Source organism: Falco rusticolus, chromosome 5, assembly GCF_015220075.1.
Source record: "Falco rusticolus isolate bFalRus1 chromosome 5, bFalRus1.pri, whole genome shotgun sequence".
NCBI classification, from domain to species: Eukaryota; Metazoa; Chordata; class Aves; order Falconiformes; family Falconidae; genus Falco; species Falco rusticolus.
This window is the reverse complement of record NC_051191.1, coordinates 59,819,801-59,841,176: the sequence shown is the minus strand read 5'-3', so window position 1 is coordinate 59,841,176 and position 21,376 is coordinate 59,819,801. Positions and strand designations below refer to the sequence as shown.

At 39.7% G+C, this 21,376-nt stretch overlaps 1 protein-coding gene across 1 annotated transcript; it reads right to left on the bottom strand.

Moving 5' to 3' along the window:
• Nucleotides 1-220: 220 nt before the first annotated feature.
• Nucleotides 221-19,593, bottom strand: LOC119148455 (BPI fold-containing family C protein-like). Its single transcript, XM_037388642.1, has 15 exons — nt 19,434-19,593; nt 16,985-17,096; nt 14,771-14,899; nt 11,669-11,824; nt 10,896-10,959; nt 10,748-10,808; nt 9,147-9,238; nt 7,373-7,546; nt 6,348-6,401; nt 5,202-5,372; nt 4,502-4,569; nt 3,054-3,096; nt 1,972-2,038; nt 869-945; nt 221-298 (listed from the first exon to the last, which is right to left on the bottom strand). Exons 1-15 carry the CDS (start codon nt 19,591-19,593, stop codon nt 221-223), a joined length of 1,506 nt encoding a protein of 501 aa, XP_037244539.1.
• Nucleotides 19,594-21,376: the final 1,783 nt, after the last annotated feature.

The following is a 21,376-nucleotide window of genomic DNA, read 5'->3' as shown; positions in this document are numbered from 1 at the left end:
TCACTTCTCATCAGGCTGCAACAAATTTTTCTAAAGCAGCTACACCCAATGTACTAAAACCCAACAGATTCAATTTGTGAAAAATAATTAAGAAGTTTTACTAAAGCATTTAAAATAGTGATGAAAAGCCATGCTTCTAATGTTATAGCATCCACTCCCTACAAGCCAACAGAAAGAAGACTACATTTCTCTCTTATTATTGCTTAAAAGTAAAGGGATATTAGGAGTGACTGTGAAGGTCCTCATCTCCCTCTTCCTCATGTTTGTAGTGAACATCAGTGGAAATCACCAGATGACCCTGAGGACAGAATAACATGTAAAATTACCTTAAATTTCAGACGGACGTATTCAGGATCAGTACTCTGGGACTAGATCCTATGACAAGCCCCTCAGCAGAGCAGGAGACAAGAGTGACTTTATGCCTCCTGAACTTCAGTTAACTTTAGGGTAGGAATAGGCTCTGATCTAAGTTAATACAACCCACCCAGAAGAACAATATACTACTTTCAGGCTGAGTAACACTTACCATGGAGACACTCAAGTTGCCTATGAGCTGCCTTAGAGAATGGTCAGAGTAGTGAGGACTCATGCACTCAACGCTCCTAAGCCCTGCTGGGGACAGCAGAGCTGTCCTTGTGGTGTCCCCATGCTGGCATACTCCAACAGGCCAGTGGGCCCTTTACAACCTACAACTGCTAGGGCTGGGGGGCTGGAGAGCTCATTTCTGATCCAGTTTGGATTTTATAGCTAGAGTATAGTTAAAGCTTTGCTATTAGCAACATGTGGATCTACCCAGCACAGGAACACACAGAAATGCTCAGGCCTGAAAAAGAAGCAATATTATTCAACAAGAAATAGGGCTCCTCACCTCATACATTTTTATTACAGGTCCAGTAAGGGTAGTGTGGGCCAAGTTAAGAAGAGGAAATCCTTTTCCTAGTTTATCTTTGGAAAGGATAAATATAAATACATATTAATGTAATAATAAAATGCACTTCAGAAGCATCTTTCTCAAGGAACTCAATTTGTTTTGCAATTTCCCTTTAATCAGCTGTCCTTGCGCTTCTCAAGGAAGCTATTATTCATATGTGCTAAAAAGCAAAAAGTCCTGTGAAAAAGTTGCATACAAACCTCTTACAATCCCTCAGCTGTCTGACGCTGGGATATGACTGCCTTTGCTCCTCTCCAGATATCTGCCTCACAAGATCTGGTTCCTGCTGTTTCCCACTCTGACTTATTCTCCATCTTCCTTTCATTTTCTTCTCTACCTGATCCTCTAATCCCATCGGTCCCCTTATTCTCATCTATCCCTACTTCCATGGATCAAGCCCAGCTCTATTCATATCTGCTTTTCCAAACATCTGACTTTTGCAACCCTCCCTTTCAGTCTCTTTCCTTTCTCCTCATCAACAGCTCCCTTCCTTCCTCAGCAGTCTCCTCACCTCTCTTTACTTCACAGGCATCTTTTGTACTTTTCCACCTGCTTCTTTCCACCTTCACCTCTTTCTTCCTCATCCCTCGGTCTCTGCACCCCACTGAGCTGATTTTCTACTTCGTCCTGCCTGTGGCAGCAGGTGAAGCACAAAAGCAGAGGGAGGTGATAAAGGCAGAGATGTTACCCCCAAAGCCACGACCTGCAAGTGTGCCTTGGCGCTTCCCCAGTTTGGGCCATCCTCCAATCATGGCTTGACTGTGTTGGGACAAGACCAAGGCTCTGCTGCCACGCTGCATCCAGTGAAAATGAAACCCAAACCCAGTGTTTGGAAAGCAGCCAAGACTTGCTCTGTCCCAGACCCTGATCCAGGTGACCGAGAGACCAGGACTGAAATCCAGTGTAGAGTAGATCTGTCCAGGTGCAGCCAAACGGACAGAAACCCTCCCATAACACAGCATTTAAAGCTGGCCACTCCCTTTTACTGTTTCAGTCTTGCTTTCCACCAGCTGTGCTCAAGAACTGGTCACAATCCTTACCATTGATTACTGGGATCACTGCACTCCGTAAAGTGTAAGACAGAAAATTCTCCACCAGTGACATCTGCTGTGAGGGGGAAAACACATTTGGTGACTGTTGCCTGACGCTTATGGAATTGCAGCTTGACAGTGGAGATGGAGGGCTAGAACTAGAGTGACATGCAAAAAGATCAGATCAGAGCTTGGCAGAGAAAATCTCAGGTAAAAAAGATACTTTTTGGCTTAAGTTGCAGCTGAACAATGTAAAACATACATGGCAAAGAGGTGTCTATTTTTCTTGCAGTAAGTGAATTTGAAGTCTATTTTATTTTTTTCTGTATGTTAAGTATCTGGGTTGAACCTTAACTTTAGGAATGAAATCTGTTCAACTTCACTTTAGCTGCCAGGACTCAGTTCTCAGAGGTGAACTGTTCCGTGGGTGGTGAGAACTGCTCTGTCCTGGTATTCCGTTTTATGCTACTGTGATTAGTGTCTTTTCCCCTTCACCTAAAAGATGGAGGTTGGGCTGAGCTGCTGCAGAGTCGCACTGACCATTTCTCAGTCTACACTGAATGATCTAAGCAGTGGCATGGCATTTCTTTTTTTATGATATTTGGTTGAAATGATTCAAGGTAATTCCTGAAACTGAGCTTAAGCCTGACTGTATTCACTCCAGCTGCTACGCCTACTCCATCCAGCTGTGAATTCAGGCTAGAATGTGAGAAACGGCTAGAAGAGGTGCTAGCCCCATGCCTGCCTTTGTGCTGCTGGATGCAGAAGTGAGCAGAATCAACTATGACAGCTTGCTAGGTCAGGCAGACCCAGGCAGGCATTTCTCTTTGTTTCAATTAATGTTACACAATAATAACTCCATAATATTTGGAGCCTGTGATGAGAAAAAAACCCCAACCTTCCAAGAGGTATTTCCGCTTACTGGAAAGAAAAAGAAAAGCAGGGAATATACTATTTCAAAGCAGAAAAAGCAGTGGCAGATGATATCCCCAAAACAGATCAAGAATTGTCCATCAACAAATTCAGATTAATTTCTTCCATCTCTTGAAGGGCTCAGCTACCTTTTCTAGGCACTGAAACCATCAACTTACCTCAGAGAAGCCAAGAGTGGAGTGCAGCAGGGAGAAATGGAGCCTGAGGAAAAGAAGAGGATTCACTAGAAAGGGTGAAGGCACAAGTTATGCACACTGCTTGAAGGTTCGTTTGTGGGATTTCACAATGATTTCATGCCGATTCACACATTTAACTTTGCCAAAGACTCTTTGATTCCCAACAGCGTTTAATCAAAACTGGCACAGCTGCAAATGAGCTCTAGAGTCACTGGGATCTTTCTGATAGTAATCTTTTACAGTCAGGGGTAGTCCTTGGCTGTGACCATAATAAGACTTAGGAAACCACATTTTTCTGGAATTGCCATTTCCTGCAATGGCTGAACGACACATTCTTCAAATGTTCATTATGATTTGAATAAACTCATATCCATTCTTAACCATTATGATTTCTTAAATTTTTCCACTGATACCTGTAAAGCATTCTCAGATCACAGTAAATATAATCCTGGGGGAAAAAACAATATTTTGAAGAACAGAAGAACACATTCTTGTGTCAAAATCTCTAAAAGACTGGCACCGTTACTTCTTAAAATTATACTGATGGGCTCTGATCACCCTTAAGTCCTATTTTCCTTTAAAAAGGTCCAGTGACCAAAACTAAGAAAAAGCTGCTCATGTTTTTCTTTAACAAAAATCTAATATGTTAAAAAATATCATATATTCAGGAATTCTGTCCCAACTTGGCATATAGCGCTAACAAGATGAAACACTGATGTGGGCTACTTGCCTGTAAGTCTGTGCTTCTACCCACCTGGTGTATTTAGGGAGAAAGTGCTTGTATACCCAGCCCAGTTTGAAGTGTGAATAAAATTTAAGACAGCTGAGAACACCCATAACTGTAGGAAAGAACAAAACCAGCTAGATCTAAGCAAAATCAAACAGGTTCTGAGCTTTACTTCAAACTACAGGCACCTTTCTAGTCTCATTTTTTGATGGTGTGGTGTCTGCTGTTGCACTATGTGCTCTGTAGTCTCACTTTTCCCTTCCTCATGGGCGTACAGAGAGCTAGTTACAGTGATCCAGTACCGTGTTTGCACTTTTGCAATCCTGTTTATGATGCTCAGCCATGGCATGGCAGCAACATTTAGAGGGTTTCAAATAAACTGCTGGACTTCATCCTCCAACATCAGCACAGACTGAAACAAACGCCTTTAAGATAACAAATAAATTGAACATTGTCATCTGGAACGGTATTTAACCTATAGGAAGGGGTAGTATCATGTTGTACAAAAGACATGGTTGTTCCACAATATTATTATATTTCATCTGAAAGACCAACTTGTCAGAAGTATCTTAGAGCCCCTGTGAGGACGAAGGTAACTAATTTTCTCATGGTGAAACAAGCACTGTCAGGCTGACACAGTGAAGTTCTGCTGTGTCCTAATGTTGGGATCATTAGTGTGGCTTACTGAATTTTCCTTGGTTACCTCTTCAGAAGTAATGAGATAATCAACTTCTGTTTGGTTATTGTCAGATTGGCTCTGGTACTGGCTGTCTGCAAGGAAAAAACAAAACAATCTTCTGTGACTATGCACAGATAGATACTGCCTTAGCTACAGGCACAAACACAATAGCTTTTGTGACTGGAAACACAATGTATAAACCTTGTATTTGGTCAATATATGTAGATAGTGAAATAATTTGTGAATTTATCGCTTTCTGCCAGCAACTGAGATTGCGTGAGTGAAGTGATAATACTGCCTTGATGGCTTCCTTATCATTAGGATCATTTAAGTCCTTGCATGGCTGACACAATTGGCTCACTTTCAACCTAATGAAAAGATGTCTGAGAATACACCGAACTGTTTTACAGCAAACAAGTTAGGAACACTGGGCATCAGATAATCAGATTTTTATATGTTACAATTTATTCTTGAATAATCATTCAACCTCCCACATGGAAAAAATGGCTTTTGTAAGCAGTTCTCTGCACCTGACTATTGAATTCTACACTATATGGTGCACGTTTCCTCCCTGTGAAATGCAAAAGACCAGTGTGCATATTTGTTGCAGACCAGTATATGCTATTTTATGATGTTCTCTATGGTTTTCAAAGGATCTGGAAGATCCCTGTGTGATTTGTTCAGCCCCAGCACTGAATGTTACCTTCTAGCTCATGTTACTTACTAGATTCCCTGTAAAGATGTGCTGGGTGGTTGAATTTGGCAGAACAGCAAATACTTCTACACAGCCAGTGACCTGTAGCGTGCATCTGTCTGTATTCAAACTGACCACAGGTGGTGATGTAGCCATCAGCTTCAGCAGCACCGGGCACGCTGTTACGAAACTCAGAGCCATCTGTGGAATTTTGAAGAGGGAAAAAATGCTGAATGCAGAGCTAAGCTTTTTTTAAGCTACAGCTTCTGTGGCTGCATTGTAATCAGGTGCTATATACCAAACCTCTCATTAATTAATCTATATTTAAAATAGTTAATTTTAATTACAGTAACTGAAATGACAAAATTAGTATTGCATACACTCAGAGTTTCAGAGACCATAAAACACATTATGAAGTTTTAGACCCACTGATATTGAACATATATAAATAATTTAAAAGTTGTTCCTGAAAAATATATTTCAAGAAGAGAGGATTAGCACTGAATGTTAAAGAAATGAGGGAAATGAGTGATTCTAGAAAAAATAATTTAATGACCCTGACAATATAAAGAATTTGAAAAACAGGCAGTCTTCCAGAGCAGACACTCTTTTGAAAAACAGAGAAACTTCTAGAGGACAAAACTTTAGTTTACAATGCCACAGTTTCTGAATTCAGTAATTTTATAGTAAATGTTGTCATGTTAGGGATTTTTATAGCATCTCATAGTATCTTAATTTCTTGCATCCCATTTATAGACTTGGCTACTCATGGCTGTTACTTCCCATTGTATATAATCTCCAGTAGTCATAAATTTGATACCTTTGCACAAAGAAGCCAGGCTATCAACAGTAAAGATACCATTACCTTGAAGAAGAACAAGAGGAGACTGGTCTTACAGAAGTCTACCACTTAGTTTTTAGAACTGTTTCAGAGACTCAGAGCAAATCCAGCACGTAGTGTGGTAGAGAATGACTACAGAGTAATGTGATATAGTTAGGAAGAACATAGAGTTATGATGGGGTAGATGTATATTTGAATCTTGCACTAATCATAAACCAGCTCAGTTTCCTTGTCTCCTCCAAACTTTTGCAAATGATCTAGTACACAGATAATATCCATAAGAAACATTAGCTACTGCTCTTCCTTAATAGGTCTGTACAAGTAAAAGTACTCACCTCAGGAACAAAATCTTTGAATAAGGCAGTATTTAGGTTAAAAGTAGTAGCAAGCTGTAAACAAATAAAATAAATTAGATTATATCATCTTGAAAATGAGGTTTTCCTTGGGGGAAAAAAACATATTCTGTTTACTTTAGTTTTAGATAATCCATGTTTTGATTTAATATTTCCTTGCCCCAGAACGATTCCTACGGAACCCACGGTACTCTGTGGGACAGAAGGAGACAGATTTCTCACGGGCATGGTTCAGAAACGTGTGCCACTGAACAAGCATTTTCTGTGAAAGAAAGAGGTGTCCTGCTTACTTCCTGCCTTTGGGACTTTCTTAGATGAAATATACTGAACTATCAGAGGCAGGACTCAAAAATCTCACTCTCCCTTTTGCTGCTGACCAATGTGACTATGTTTGTCAGTGCTGTTTGTGTCACCAATTTTTACAAAGACCCTCCTAGCACTATTTCAGTTGGCAAAACTTACTGGAAACTGACTATTAATGCCAGCGTGGAAACACCATTTCTGAGAGAAGTCTTGTATGTTCTTCACCCACAGCTCAAAGCTCAGTTTCCTTCTACCTGCTCCTTGCCTCACTCTGCTGTTCTGTTAAGTCTGAGGGTTTATTCTAGCTCTCAACGTAGGCAATACATTTGTTGTGGGCTTCTATGCAGCAGACTGTGGCTTCAGTACACTTCTTCCTGTCTCACCTTTCCTTTTCTATGTGGAATCCATGCAGAGAAAAAGATTTTTTTTTTTTGTTCTTCCTGCAACTCCCCTAACACCAACTCTGTGATGTTTATGCCTGTCATTCCTTGACCAGAGCTTCCAAGAAGTTCAGACTTAGGCATGAGGGAGACTTTGACTATTTTAAATCATAACATACACAATGAATATCATGTATCCCTCCTACAAGTGGTAGAAGTGTGACCCAGCTCTGTGTGAAATGGCAAAAGTAATCTGTTAGTCTCCTTTGCTGACTATCCATGCTGCTGATATTTGTAATTCTATTAGATACAAATTAAACTTACCTCTTCAGAGATGGTGATGTTAAAGGCTCCTGCTCTGTAGTAAGCCAGTGAAGCAGACTGAAGAAAATAATTAGAGACTCCAACGTATACCATGGAATCATCCTGGTTTGGGAGAGCAAATGGAGCTGGCACAAAGGGAGGGTCCATGTGACTTCCTACTGGATAGACTGTGCCCTGCAAAAAGCCATCAAGTATTTTTAGTTGTAAACATTTGTGTCTGTCAGAATGCATTAGCAGTGGTTGAACAGAAAGAATGTTTCCTAATTGGAAGAAAAGGTTAACATTAAAGAAAACCTGACGTAAGCAAGTAAGTTTGTGATATGCCCTAAAAATCAGCAAATTCAGGCTCTTTTGTAAAATACAGAAATCACAGAGAAAATCTGGCCTCCATCCTTTCAAAGTGTGAATTTGAGCATTCAAGTGAGTGTTCTGAACTACAGCTATGAGACACAAAAAAAAATCCTCTGGACCACAGTTTAATTTCTCTTGTGGCAAAGACACATTTGTTAATTTAATTCTGAGGGTGACATTTCAAAAAAATCTTCAGGCAGACCCAAAAAGCACTGGAAGTTGCTTAGGACAGGAACACAAAGGAGTCTTTTAATACCACCTAACTCTTAGCCCTGGTCCAGCTTCTCGTCCTCCAAGACCTAGTTTGTGTGCTGCACATGTGTGTGATCTTGGTTCAGTTATACTAGGAAAATAATGCTTAAAATGTGAGAAGGTATGTGAGCTCAGGCCATTTAACACAAGAAAAGTAAGACCAGACAGTAAGTAGTGTAATTACTGTAATGGTTAGTAGCTGAAAGATTCAACGGTAAAAATATTGACATAGAAAGGTATAAAATCCTAAGAAAAAAGGGAGAGTTGGAAGCTGGCAACTCATAACCATCAAGAATCAGCCTGTTCCAGGCAGCAGTAAAGACCAGTAACTTCCTTAACTGGTTAATAACTGACTTACAACAACTCATCCAGTATCACATCAGGGTGTCAACATGTTTAAGCTTAGCCTGTAAGTTCTAGTTAGCTGTAGTAGCTGATAAATAATTGCTCAGTAGTTTCAAGCTATGTATACCTTGCTTGTGGAGTGTTTTTTGTGGGTGGTAAAAGTTGCTTGAACAAAATAACCAAGAGGGAGAGTTTCAACCATAGCTCTAGCACATCTTTCTTAACTGAAGTCGGTTGTGAGAGCCATGGGGATGCTCTGAATTACAAGGACTGTTGAAGCTGCTGTAAAAGCTGGGCATTGCTGAGATATATCTTGCCAACAAAGGTGAAAAATAGATAAGAAAGGAACTGCTGTGTGCTGCTCCAGGACTGTCTGTGAGAAGTCTTTTTTTTTTGTGTGTGTGTGATCTGTACATATACAAGATGTTGACTCATCTCAAAACAAATCCTTTGGATTACAATGACATTAGTAGTCATCACAAATTATGTATCACTGGTAGCGGGTGAACACCAAGCAGCAGTGGAAAAGCTGTGTATCTAAAGAATACTTTTATGCTGTATAAACAGCACCTCTGAAGAGTTTCAGTTCTGAAATAACAGAACTATAAACAATAGCTTTGGTTAATTAACAAATGCAGTTAATTTATTAGATAAACAACCATATCTGGTTTCTAAAATAGATCTTGACCAGAACATCCAAATGTCTTATTGCTTTTCTAATTAAATATAGGAGAGGCTGAGTAAGACTGTAGTGAAAGAAAATGAATCAACACAACAGACAATCAGAAAAGTCTTAGAAAGCACACTGATATTAAAGACAAATTACCTTCAAATCCAAGTTAATGTGTGATTTGAAGACTGCTGGAGAACTGACTAAGGAATAGTCTATTTGTGCAAAGGCATCAATCTGGCTTAAGACTAGAATGATGGACAAAAACAAAACAGCTGTTATTACAAAACCACATCACAAACAGTTATTGTTTAGGCAAAGGCAAAGGCATTATAGAAATTATGAATCTGAAGAAGAAGAATGGTAGGATAAGGAAGAAGAAAATTAAAAAAAACTTGCTATAAGGGAAAAAGTGAAAGCATTCCCTCTAGAAAAGTCACCACTTCCTCCTGGTTTAGGCCTTGTTCTCCTGTTGTTCACAACTCAATACACTCCTCAGAAATCTCCCCCATGCCGTGAAAGGAGTATCTAGGGCAATGTCCCCTTTTTTGTTATGTGTTTGCACAAGAGAACTAAATTGCCCTACACAATTAGTAAAATACTGGTAAATACTACTAATTACTTTGGAAGACGCCATTAGGACATTTTTACACATATCAGTGTTGAAGACAAGGGATGCTTGTTCACAATAGAGGGCCCTTTGTCAAACAATATGATTGATGACTTTTTCTGAAAGCCACTCACATGCAGCTCCAGTCTGACTGTTATTTTTGATTGGACTGCAGGGTCTGTTCATAGTGTATAAAAATCCGATGAGTTAAAGAGAAATGGTGAATTCACACAGAGATTATGAACTCCTCAATATGACAGCACAGATAGGAGTTCCCTTGAGCCTGCTGTGTTTAGGTATGCGCTGCATAAAAAAATAGTCTTGATAACCATGATTTTCAGTAATATTTGCCACTGCTTGGAACATGGCAGGTATAGGCCAATTCAGGAAAAACAAGTGTCTACTTACTCTGCTTCTAAATAGCAGAGCAGATAACAGAAACATCCACAATGCAAAGTGAATAGTGGGAACAAACTCTCTGACCTAAATCATAGTACTTAGTGGAATTAAATGAATTTGAATCGACAAAACCTACAAATATTCTTAATCTTGGGAAAAAAAACCCACCAATAACAACAACAAAAAGAAAAGAAAAAAAAAAAGCTGTGGGATTGATTATAGTAGTGAAAATCTTATATTTATATGCTTTTTGGACACAGATGTCTAGTGTCTTCATGTCTCTGCAAGAGTAACACAGGAATTGCTACTGGTGTGAAAAGAAACACGCTTAGTGTGACACTGTCTTCCTGCAGCATCTTGTTATCTCACTGGACTCAAGTTTCAGGACCACAGTGCAGGATGGGATGTTTGCTAGGTCTTTAGCAGATTATTGCTAAACCAAGTTTTTCTTATGTCCACAACACCAAAAGCACAAAAGATCAAAATGAAAATATTAGTCTCAAAATTCTAAGGAAATAGCACAGGTCAGCTACAACAGACTGAAAGATTACAGGTGACTTGCTATGGGCAAAGAAGAAATCTGAGTATTTTACATAAGATGCATGCAAGAGATTTCTAGGGTGGATTACGGAATAGATAAAGTACAGAACAATGGCTGTGGTTTTGTTCCTTCACATTTTTTCACCATGAACACAGGAAATGTGTTCTATGAAAATGACTTAACAAAAAGCTGTTATAAATAACTCACCCTTATGCTTTCTAAGCTGTGTATCCATCATTTGGATTCTGTCTTTGATATTTAGGCATAGCTATATGAAAAGAGAGACAAGTCAGTAATCTAAGTCCTGTACTTCCACTCTTCCCTTCACTAGCTGAAAGCGTCTTTGCAAACTTACATTTTTATCCAATTTGGTGTGAATTGGGTTCTCAAGATAATCAGATAGAAGGCTGTAGATCCAGCTGGAGGAAAGGAAATTAACACAATGACTTTTTACTACAGATTGAAATCTTTGAAACATAAAATCTGGTAGAGTGGGACATCAATGTAATTTATATTACTAAGAAGCAATTACAGCAATATCAGTAGACTGAACATTTGACTATCAATTTATGAGTCTCAGACAAATACTAGGAGTTCTCAGTCTCATAAAAGCTGTTTAGAAGGCAATCTGCAAAGCTTTGAATGTTCACGTTAATATGTTGATAAACAATGCTCGACTAGCCACATTTTGTCTAAGACAAAAAATGTCTAGAAGAACAAAATCAGAACTACAAGCATTGTTTCATATTCTCTTTTGAAACTTTATTCTTAAATTGTAGGTCAGCTTGTCAAAAGGCATAATCAGTCTAGACCACCTTCATATCTGCAAACCTCCATTTGCAATCTTGTACTGTTTAATATGCTTAAATGGCAATTTTTTCATATGCAGTATGTCTAGTCAGCTCATTTGCTGGCACATGCACTAAGAAGCATAGATTAACAGCACTTCACACACCCAGGAAAGGAGCCCAGTTTTGAAACCAAACCTTTAAAAATCTATTTTCCTAGCCTTCAATAGTTAATTGTATCCTGTTACTGGATCCCTAAAAATAAAAATTTGAAAAGTGACCCTTATGCTACAAACCCTGCTACTCCCCATAGAGTGATTAGAAAAACTCCTGTACATACCTAGATCCTCCATTTAACTTGACTTTTACACTATTAATGGTCAGTTGGCAATTGTGTAGCAATACAGACAAGCGGCCTGTGCTATCCCATGACACTTTGAAGATAACAGCAATAAACAGTCCTGAGATGGACACAGTAACTCTTCCTTCGTCTTTGCTGCTCAGACAAAAAAACAAACTCAGTCAAGGAAACATTTACTTTATAGGAACAATTTAAGAAACTACCTGTAAATCAGGTCTGAAAGGACTTCTTTCTTCTATCATCTAGAATGAAGAATGGGTTTTCTAGGGAATAAAATAATTAGGGACATTTATGGTATTCAAAAACAGATTATATGCATAAATTTCCAGGACACACATTTTCCAGTGTTGTGCAGGATCTGACAAGTTTGCAAAAATGTCACAATTTCACAGCAACACAAGCCTTCGAGACAGATCACCCTGAAGGCCTCTGGAACTGCAGCAGCAGAAGCCAGTTAGTTAATAAATACATAACTAAGTTCTCAACTTTGCAATTATTTCACTTTCTTCTTTCCTGTAACAATTTTCAATAACCCCTTTAAATGTACACATTCCTCCATTCTTTGTTTTTCCTGCTAAATTACTCCATTCCCCTTTAACGCAACATTCCCCAAACCATTAATTCTCCTTTCTGTAAAAATCCCTACTAAGACCCCAACAAAAATATCCTTATACTTAATTCCAGCAAATATAGGTATTAGGACTACAGTTAGGAATTGTAGAAGCTGTAGACCAACCAAGCGGGATACAGAGAGCTGTTAGAATAGCCTTATAAAAACCTCATCTACCACAACAGATCTAGCACCAAAAGCATCACTTTTCACCCCTTCATCCTGATTACTCAGTTTTCTTTTCCAGGCATTACTACAGTGGCTGCACCATCCTACAGAGAACGAGCCCAGCCCAATATGAAATTCAATCCGTGAATATCTCTGCTTTTCTCTTTATTTTTCAGGCTAAGCAAAAATCCTGAGGAAAGAAGTTGTAATCCCAAAAAATTAATCTTACCCCAGCCCCAAGCAATAGACTATCCCTGACAGTGAGTAGTACCGCCAGTCACAAAGTCCCTCCTACCACCACTACCACTTTAAACCTCACCTTTCAGTCCATACATGGGCACTAAGTGGCTATCTGGACAAAGCACCACTCTTAAATTCCTCATTTTCCAGTCCCTAACCAAACCACCATCCCACAAGCCATTAGGAAAAACATTTTCCCAAGGAGCATTGTGCAGCACTGGGACAGGTTATTTGGAGAGGTTGTGGCATCATCATCCTTGGCTAAACACCACTAGACAGCTGACCTGATGTAGTCTGGTGACTGCTCTGCTTTGAGCAGGAGGCTGGACAAACTGACTTTCAAGGATCCCTCCAACTTCGGTTTACCCATTTTACAGTGACAGGGACCATCACAAAAGGATCTGAGTCCTCCTCCTCCCTTTTTGAGCTACTTGGGAGATGGGGAGAGGCCCAGCTACTTAGGGTGCTCTGTTCCTGCATCCTCATATCTGCTCTTCTTCTGGAGGAATCCTGATTCAATAAGGTAGAGTCTCAGCTCCAGGCCTCCAGGAGCAAAGGACTGGCCAGGAGATTTTCAGACTGGCAGAGCACTCTGGGACACAGTGGAGAGGAGGGTTACAGTGAGAGCTGGAAGTACAGGGATAACACTATTGCAACTAAAAAGCCATGGCAAGACGCATCTTTACCCTGGGAACAGCTTAGGAGGGGTGGGTTGTCAGTGGCCTCCCTTGGGAAGCTCATTTTCAGCTGGCCCCTTTTTAGTCTACTATGCTGAAAGCAACATGTAGGACTAGGGAATGGAGAGGATGAAGAGCAGGGCATATTCAGTATCTCTCTAAACCTACACCATTCACAAAACATCATATTCAACAAAGCAGAACAGATTGTTCCTTCTGACCGTCAAAAAAGCAAGAAAAATGCTTCATCGTCTAGCTCCACCAAAGCTGGCTTTGGCCACCTCCACCACAATCTGCTTCGCCAAATCCTGCATACCAGCCCCCCACCTCCCTTGCTGCCTGTGAAGTCTTTGGAGTTTTATACATCTGGGGTGCCTCCAGATTATGTCCAGGTCCTCACCCTTCAGCAAGAGGGAAAGGTGGCTTCGTGTTTGGGAACAGCTGATTTGCCCTGCTGAACACAGTATCCTTTTCCTCACAATCTTGGCATGACAGAAGGAACAACAGACAGGCTGGAGGCACAGTGACAGCAGTTTCCTGACACCAGTACTGAGAATGAATGCAGAACTGCATGTCCGTGCTCCTTTGAAATCATGACATGCTGTGAAACTTGCAGCCTGGTGATCCATCTTGCTGTGCTATCTGGCTCACAAACAGACCAACGCCTACTGCTGTTATCAGTTAACCATTAACCCAAATTGCAGAGATTAGCACCTTGCAAACTTTTCTGATATCCCAGAAGTTTTAGCCCTCCCCTCACCCTCAAGAAAATCTAAAATATTGTATTAAAATTCTGTAGCAAAAATACTGAGATAAAAAAAGTGGGAAAATCAGTATGCAACCATGTCATTAAAGACAGTCTCATACTGTTCATGAACCTAAGTCAGTTTTCCATAGCGACCCAAATTCTGGAGTTTCCAAAGTTCTGAAAATTTGGCATTGTGACAGTGCCCTTCTTTTAATAGCAGCACTCTGCAAGTGAAGGTACACTCTACCAGCAAATAGATAATTAGCTATAGAATCAGCTTTCCAGTTATACTGTACAAAGAAAGTAACAAATGGGACCATGCAAACTCTGTGGTCCTGAATATTCATGTAATATAATGTAATACACAGTCTGGAAAAACTGAGCATGCTAACAGGTGTCTGACCTTATACTTCCCAAAGAGACAACCTGTGGCGTAGAATTAAAAAAAAAAAACCACAAAAAAACATTAGTTGGCAGGGGATGTTTCCTTCTTAAGAAGTTGATTCAATTAGTTCTTAAATGATAAATCATATCTGACCTGAAAAGTAATAATTACCAAGCACATTTCTTAATTCCATTTGTAATACTTCTCCCAGAACTGCTCCTCTCTCACTTGTACCTCTCTGTACAATACTTACAGCAGCCATGCATTCATTCTCCAGTCTGCACTGATCGTAGCAGAGGCATGTGCCACTGACAGATGAATGCCAATGCCAGGAATAAAGGAAGCAGAAGTTTCTGGGAAATCTACAGCATTAATTCTGAGCCTACAAAATACAGAAAGAGAGATATTAGACTGCATGTTGAAAGAGTAAGAAGAACTTCTGATCACTGAAAACCCTTCTGCTACAAAAAAGGCAAAGTCTATGCTTCGGTAGAAGAATTTATCAGAAATGACTGACCCCTATTAATTTTAGAAAAGACAGACACTTGTACCATTACACTTAGCAGCATCCTTGGAAAAAAAATCCTTGATATCAGGCCAGGCGAAAAAGGATGTCTGGCCATAACTAAAACCTCCCCTTGGGATTAAAAAAAATCCTTAAAAGTGAAATGTGCTTGCTAGGGGAAAATAAGTCTGTTAAACCCAGATGCTACATCTGTAAATAAATTCAGGTTGTCTGAATGCTAGCATTTGGTGAAGAACATCAAAGCTTCTCTTTCCCCATTCTGCTCCCCTGCCTCAGCAAAGGGCTCTGGAGAGGATTCATTTTTCTAAACAAAATCTTACTTGAAGATTTCCCTGCCAAAACAAATATTTCTGATACTCAAAGATATTGTCTTTCAAATGGGTTTGTTGAATTGAGCTGAACATTGTGAAGATATCAGTTGTAATCTTATCATGTAGTATACATTCCTCATTGTTTCCTGATATCTGGCAGACATCTCTGAAACAATTGCCTTTAATCTATTTTCCCCAAGGCAGAAGGCACCGGTGGCTACTTTTAGTTAAAATGACCATTATTTTTCCGTAACATCTTGGGCAGCGGTAAGGCTGCCTTTAGCAATCTTGTTTGCAGTGGGCTAAAATCAGATTATCCATTGAGAAGATGGCATATTTCAAGAACTATGGTTAGGAGAATGAATTGGAGGTTTCAAGATCATATAATAATTTAGGTTGGAATAGGACCTCAGGAGATTTTCTGGTTCAACCTCCTACTCAAAGCTAAGCCAGCTCAGGGGCCCTGCCCACTCAAGTCTTGAACACCTCCAAGAATGGAGATTCCCCAACCGCTCTGGACCTGTGTTCTGGTGCTCCCTAGCATTTTTTCCTAACATCTAATCATAACTTTTCTTGACATAATTTATGTCTGCTGCCCATCACCCTTTCACTATGTACCTCCAGAAAGAATCTGGCTCCATATTCTCTATAATCACCACCCAGCAGGCAGTGGAAGATGTTCAGTAAGACACATGCACTTCTCCACCATAGTCTCTTCTTCTCCACCCTGTCCAAACACAGGTCTCTCAGATATGCAGGGATTAAGAGTGCAAGAATGGTATATTAGGTATAGATAAAGGATGCAAACCCTATCCAGCAGAAAGTACATGAAGCCTCCCAGATTGGTATTTCTTGCTCTCGGTAATTTCTAAGGAAAAGGAAGTAAAATGATACTGAGCAGCAGAGGTTACCTTGATAGTAGTATTAAAAGACCAGAAGTTTCTGATTTTGTTTATAGCTTATTGGAAGATGGGATTGAAGGCTGTAGAAAACCATTTTGTATTAGTCACCTTACTTGCAGAAATTTTAGGAAACTCTATAAAACTGTTTTTTGAAAAAAGTAGAAATACTGGGTGCTCCTGATACAATTATTTTCCTCAGCAGGAAACAGGTGTTGAGCCCTATCCAATCAAAATGCTGATTTACCATTGTAAATCCATCCAAAAAGATGCTGTAAAAGTCATCTTCCCACCATGTCAGCCCAGATACACTGTCCCCCTGCACACATCTTCATCTTATCTCTTTGTTGGCCTTTCCTCATCAAACAAACAAATTATTTTCACTGCTACGGGTCCTTCATAGTAGCACTCTGTTAGTAACACTGATTCTGCTCTCTTTCCTATCCATCTCCTCTGCTGTATCATAGCCGTGCTTTCATCTGTTTTGGCCCAAACTCTGATACCAACCAAATGAAAAAACAGCCAAGGTGCTTCTTCAGCAGCTTTCTAAAGCTCATCTCTGAGTGCAGTAGAAGGAAGTACTTACAAAACAAATCAGTGTTTAGGCAGTGAGAGCAGAGTTGGATGAACCACTGAAGTTCTATAGTGAACAAAAAAATGGCTGCATATTACTATGTGGTAATAATAATCTGTTTTGTCCTAAAACTTAGAAATTTATTTCCTTTACTTACCTTGAAATGACATAGTTCACCTTAACAACCAAGAAACTCTCCTGCCCACTGAAGCTTGGAAAAGTCTCTTTCAATACCGCTTGCTTCAGGAACTCCATCCCAATCTTCCTGCCTACAAGGGGACAGAGAAAAGCACATACCTTGCAGATTGGATTCAGGCACCCAAAGGTCCAAATATACTGCCAAATAATTTAATAAACACTTTTAACACAGTTCTTGAACACTCTGATTCTATGATCCTTACCTAGACCTCCTTCCAACTACTTATACAGCCATTTATAGCTTCTATTAGCTTCACACACAAATCATTTAACCCAAGATCAAGACAATCTCTTAGGATCATCTCCTCCCTGAGTTGTATTCTATATTCTAGAACTCCTGTCAGGTTTCTGAAACTGTTATATTTCCTTCACTTCACTCACAATGTGGATAGCCTTAGGAAACACTTGGCCATTGTCTTTATCTCTGAGTGTCTCATACCTGTTGGATGAAAAAGCCAGTTAAGAAATAGCAAGGTGACTTCTATATGTAGTGTTTACTTACAGAAGTGTGATGTATCTATCTTGTGCTGCTATATAAAATACCAAACTATCTGGATTGTTGCTTAGGTACAGGAAGTTGTTTGAGGTTTAATGACAATCCTTTTAAATGTTTTCTTCCCATTTCTTTCAGAGTATGTACATTTTGGCACTGCACCTTACCCATTACAGAATGCTGCAGATCTCGGACTTATTTCCTTACCTTCTCTCCTTGCATTATGGAATCCCTTTCTTGAATGCTTCAATGCTACTTGTGCATTGGTAAAACACACAGACCCTACCATCAACAAACAGAACATCTTTAAATCCCAAATTCCTTGTGTCTTCCTTCTTTTTGCTCATCTGTGATGAAGACACTGCTAAAACTTCAATACCAAATGATGTACAGCTTTCAGATATTGTTAGCATGAGTTTCTTTAGCTTTTGGCTTCACAGTTGCTGAATTCAAAATATCTGCTTCCGCCCCACCCCCACAGGCCTCAGTATATTAAAAGCACAAAGAATTGAAATAAATTATAACTCAGCATGGGAATACCTTTTTATAAAAGGCATCTTTTATGAAGGAGAGGTAAGTTATGATTCCTTGGGAATTCCTGCCTCCAAAGCAAAATGTGGGCCCTGACTAAAATAACTTACAGCTCTCTTACGGCTGTCAGTGAAGGCAGCCAGTGATGCCAGGTGGTTCTCTCAGGGTTCTTGCAACAGGCAATGAACATGCGGGCAGGATCTATTGCCTCAGACCCCAAATCTCATATCAAGGGAAAAGACATGACAGGCACCATGCTCTTCAAATATGAGAAATACCTTTGGAGGCACACCGTTAATGTCTGTTCTTATTGCTAATGCAGGGGTGTGCAAACTTAGTCTGTTCAGCATTCAGAGACCATGCTGAATGTCACAAAACCTGCTGGGCTCATGTGAGAAATACCGGGCTGAATACTCATTTCTAAAGGCATGAGAGATCCCTACGGAGCAATTTCTCCTGTGTGTCATAGAAAGATATGGAGCTCAGTTCTGTTTCGCGTGACCGATGTTTGCCCTGCACTTTGCAACCGCTCAAAAGCCTTTAAAACAATGCTCATACACAGAAATAAGTGGACCTGATCCTTCCTTTATCTCGAAGGCATAAACCCTGAGCTTCTACTTTTCATCTCACAAGTCCATTGTTTACCTGTCAGCATGTTCTGTACATAAATGACAATTAATCCTTAGCATGACCCAGCCTTTGTTGAATTTGTGCCTTGTTAAACTTTATTATTAATATTAATTCTGCAAACAATTGAAATTATACTGCATGCCCTCCACACCCATAGAGTAAGTCTTAGGTAAGAGACAGTGGAAGTTAACATTAATAAAGAGCAGGGAAAACATATTGTGGAAATTGCTGATATGCTGTTAAGGGGCAGAATTATGGCAGACAGTTACTAGATTTTTTTGAAAGAATGGCACATGCAGATGCTATCCCAAGCCAAATGGAGGTATGAGAGGAAAGGTGTGCCAGCTATGTGGCTGTTCCAAAACTGTAAGCTTTTCTCCCAGTTATGTCTTATTATCTTCAGTTAAATATTGCATTTTCAATCAGGTTGTTGACACTTTTAAAAAAGAAGCAATTATATGACCATCTTATTCTGGTTCTAAGAAAGCAGACCAATATGAGGAATGTAGTAGAAACACTGTTGGACTGTGGGAGAATGCAATCACCAGTGCAAGGATAAATTCACACCTGGGCTGCAAAAAAAGTAAGTAAGTGAAAGAAGAGACAAAGAGTGTTCATGGTGTGAGGTGACAACAGGAATTAATTCTATTTCAGTATTTACGGAGCTTGTTTCTACATTGCACCTTTATTAAGGAACTATATTCTGTGCATAGAGTGTTTATCATAAATTAACTTCTGGCAATGTCAGACATACCATAGTCCAGCCCCTTCTTAGTAATCCTCACTTTAAGACCAGGATTAGCCTCAAGCCGCAAGGACAGCCAACATAGCAGGAAAGAATACCATGTCTTCAGCATCTTCTTGCCTTTGTCACAGGGACCTGTCAACGACATTTGTGATGCAAACATGATCATAAATGATGCATACCACGAGCTGCAAAAAATCTGTATCCGTCACTTCCCTCAATGAAACTGGGAAAAGGGTAGATAGTCAAGAGAGGTTTAGCCAATGATTTTACTGCACAAAGCAGTCAGTGTAGAAGCAGGCACAGGTTTCTGATTACTTGGATAGCACTTTGGCAGGCCTTGGCTGGTGCTGAGACTGAACGGTTCTGCTGCATTACTCTGTGCTTTCCTCACATCCACGTCTTGGCTGGTTTATTTTACCAGCTGTCCTACCTCCTGCAGAGTGAACAAGACAGAGCAATCCCAGCCAAGGAGAAGCAGGTCTGTCCTCCTAACAGAACAACACTCTTTTTACATATACACCCCCTAGGATATACTGGATTTGTGAGTCCAAAAGTTTTTCAACTAGATCAGCTGGTCTAATAAAATAATAGGCCTCCTGACAAAACTTGCTTCCCGTTGCACACAAGCCTCTAACTTAATCCAAACATTGACACATGAGATTGACTAAATCAGGTCACACGAGAAGGGAATGCAAAGGTAAATTCAAAGTGTATGAGAAAATTAGATGGTGATAACATGGGAGTAGAGAAGGGTGTCCTCACACAAGCTTGCAGCAGTGTCTTTCACTGCAAAGCAAGACCATGAACTGCTGCGCAGTGGGGCATAATCACATGACACAGGTTCACAAAAGCTGTGACAAATTATTTTTTTCTGGTACACTTTCCTAGTACAGAAGTACGGTTCCTTTGTTCAAAATTCTTGCATTCATAGAATTGTAGAATCATAGAATGGGTTGGATTGGAAAGGACATTAAAGATCACCTTGTTCCAACCCCCCTGCCATGGGCAGGGACACCTTCCACTAGACCAGGTTGCTCAAAGTCCCATCCAACTTAGTCTTGACCACTTCCAGGGGTGGTGCATCCACAACTTCTCCGGGCACCCTGTTCCAATGACAGCCACTGCTCAGTTTCCTAGAAATAACAACACTGTTTCTCAAGTCAACGTCAAATCTTCCCAGTGCTGCATTAGGAAACTGTTTATTAGGGACCTATGGTAACTTTGTCCTTACCACTGAGGGAGGTGGCACATCCTTTTCTAACACGTCTGACAGTAATCACAGTACTTGCCTATGTACAAAACCATGCTAATTAAAAAGTAGCAAAAAGGTCTTGCTAGTTTCACCAGTGTTCCAACCTATAAGGTCATTCCTGGATTACTAATAAGTTTATTAATAACATTGTCCTGGACAATTTATTCCATAATCTGGCAGAAAACATATAAATGTATTTAAAAAAAAACAAACAGAAAACATACAAATGTATTTTAAAAACTCCAAAAACCCTCCCCTCTACTAAAAAAAACCCCAAATCCCACCACCCTTTGGTAGTCTTACTTCTGTGTTGGAATTAATATTATCAGGTCAGACTATAAACAATTGCAAATCCAAGATCTACTGAGTACCTCATAATACTGCTCTTTGGTGGATTTCTGAACTATAAGACAAACAAAATGGATTATCAATATTGCCTCAGTATCAGTTCTCTGAGGTATCTTTACAAAGTTACCCCACAATACTATACAAGAAAAAGTGGTTTCAGGGGAAAAAACATTCTGAAAACATAATCCATTTTGTGAAAAATTTTGAAAATCCCACCTTTAATTGGTTGTTCCATCTCTAGTTCTTATGCCTTTTTGGTTTTCTCTATTTTAAGCAAATCAAAATAAGTATTTTAAGGTGGCAATGTTATATATTATGCAGAACAGCCAGCTGGAGTCACAAACTTTTT

What these genes read in the sequence shown, in the direction of transcription:
- LOC119148455 (XM_037388642.1), bottom strand. Translation starts at nt 19,593, where the DNA reads ATGATCATGTTTGCATCACAAATGTCGTTGACAGGTCCCTGTGACAAA. An exon ending in ATCTCATTACTTCTGAAGAG is followed by an intron (nt 3,097 to 4,501) that starts GTAACCAAGGAA and finishes TCTTTTCCTCAG; the next exon opens with GCTCCATTTCTCCCTGCTGC. An exon ending in CTGTAATAAAAATGTATGAG is followed by an intron (nt 299 to 868) that starts GTGAGGAGCCCT and finishes TTCTGTCCTCAG; the next exon opens with GGTCATCTGGTGATTTCCAC.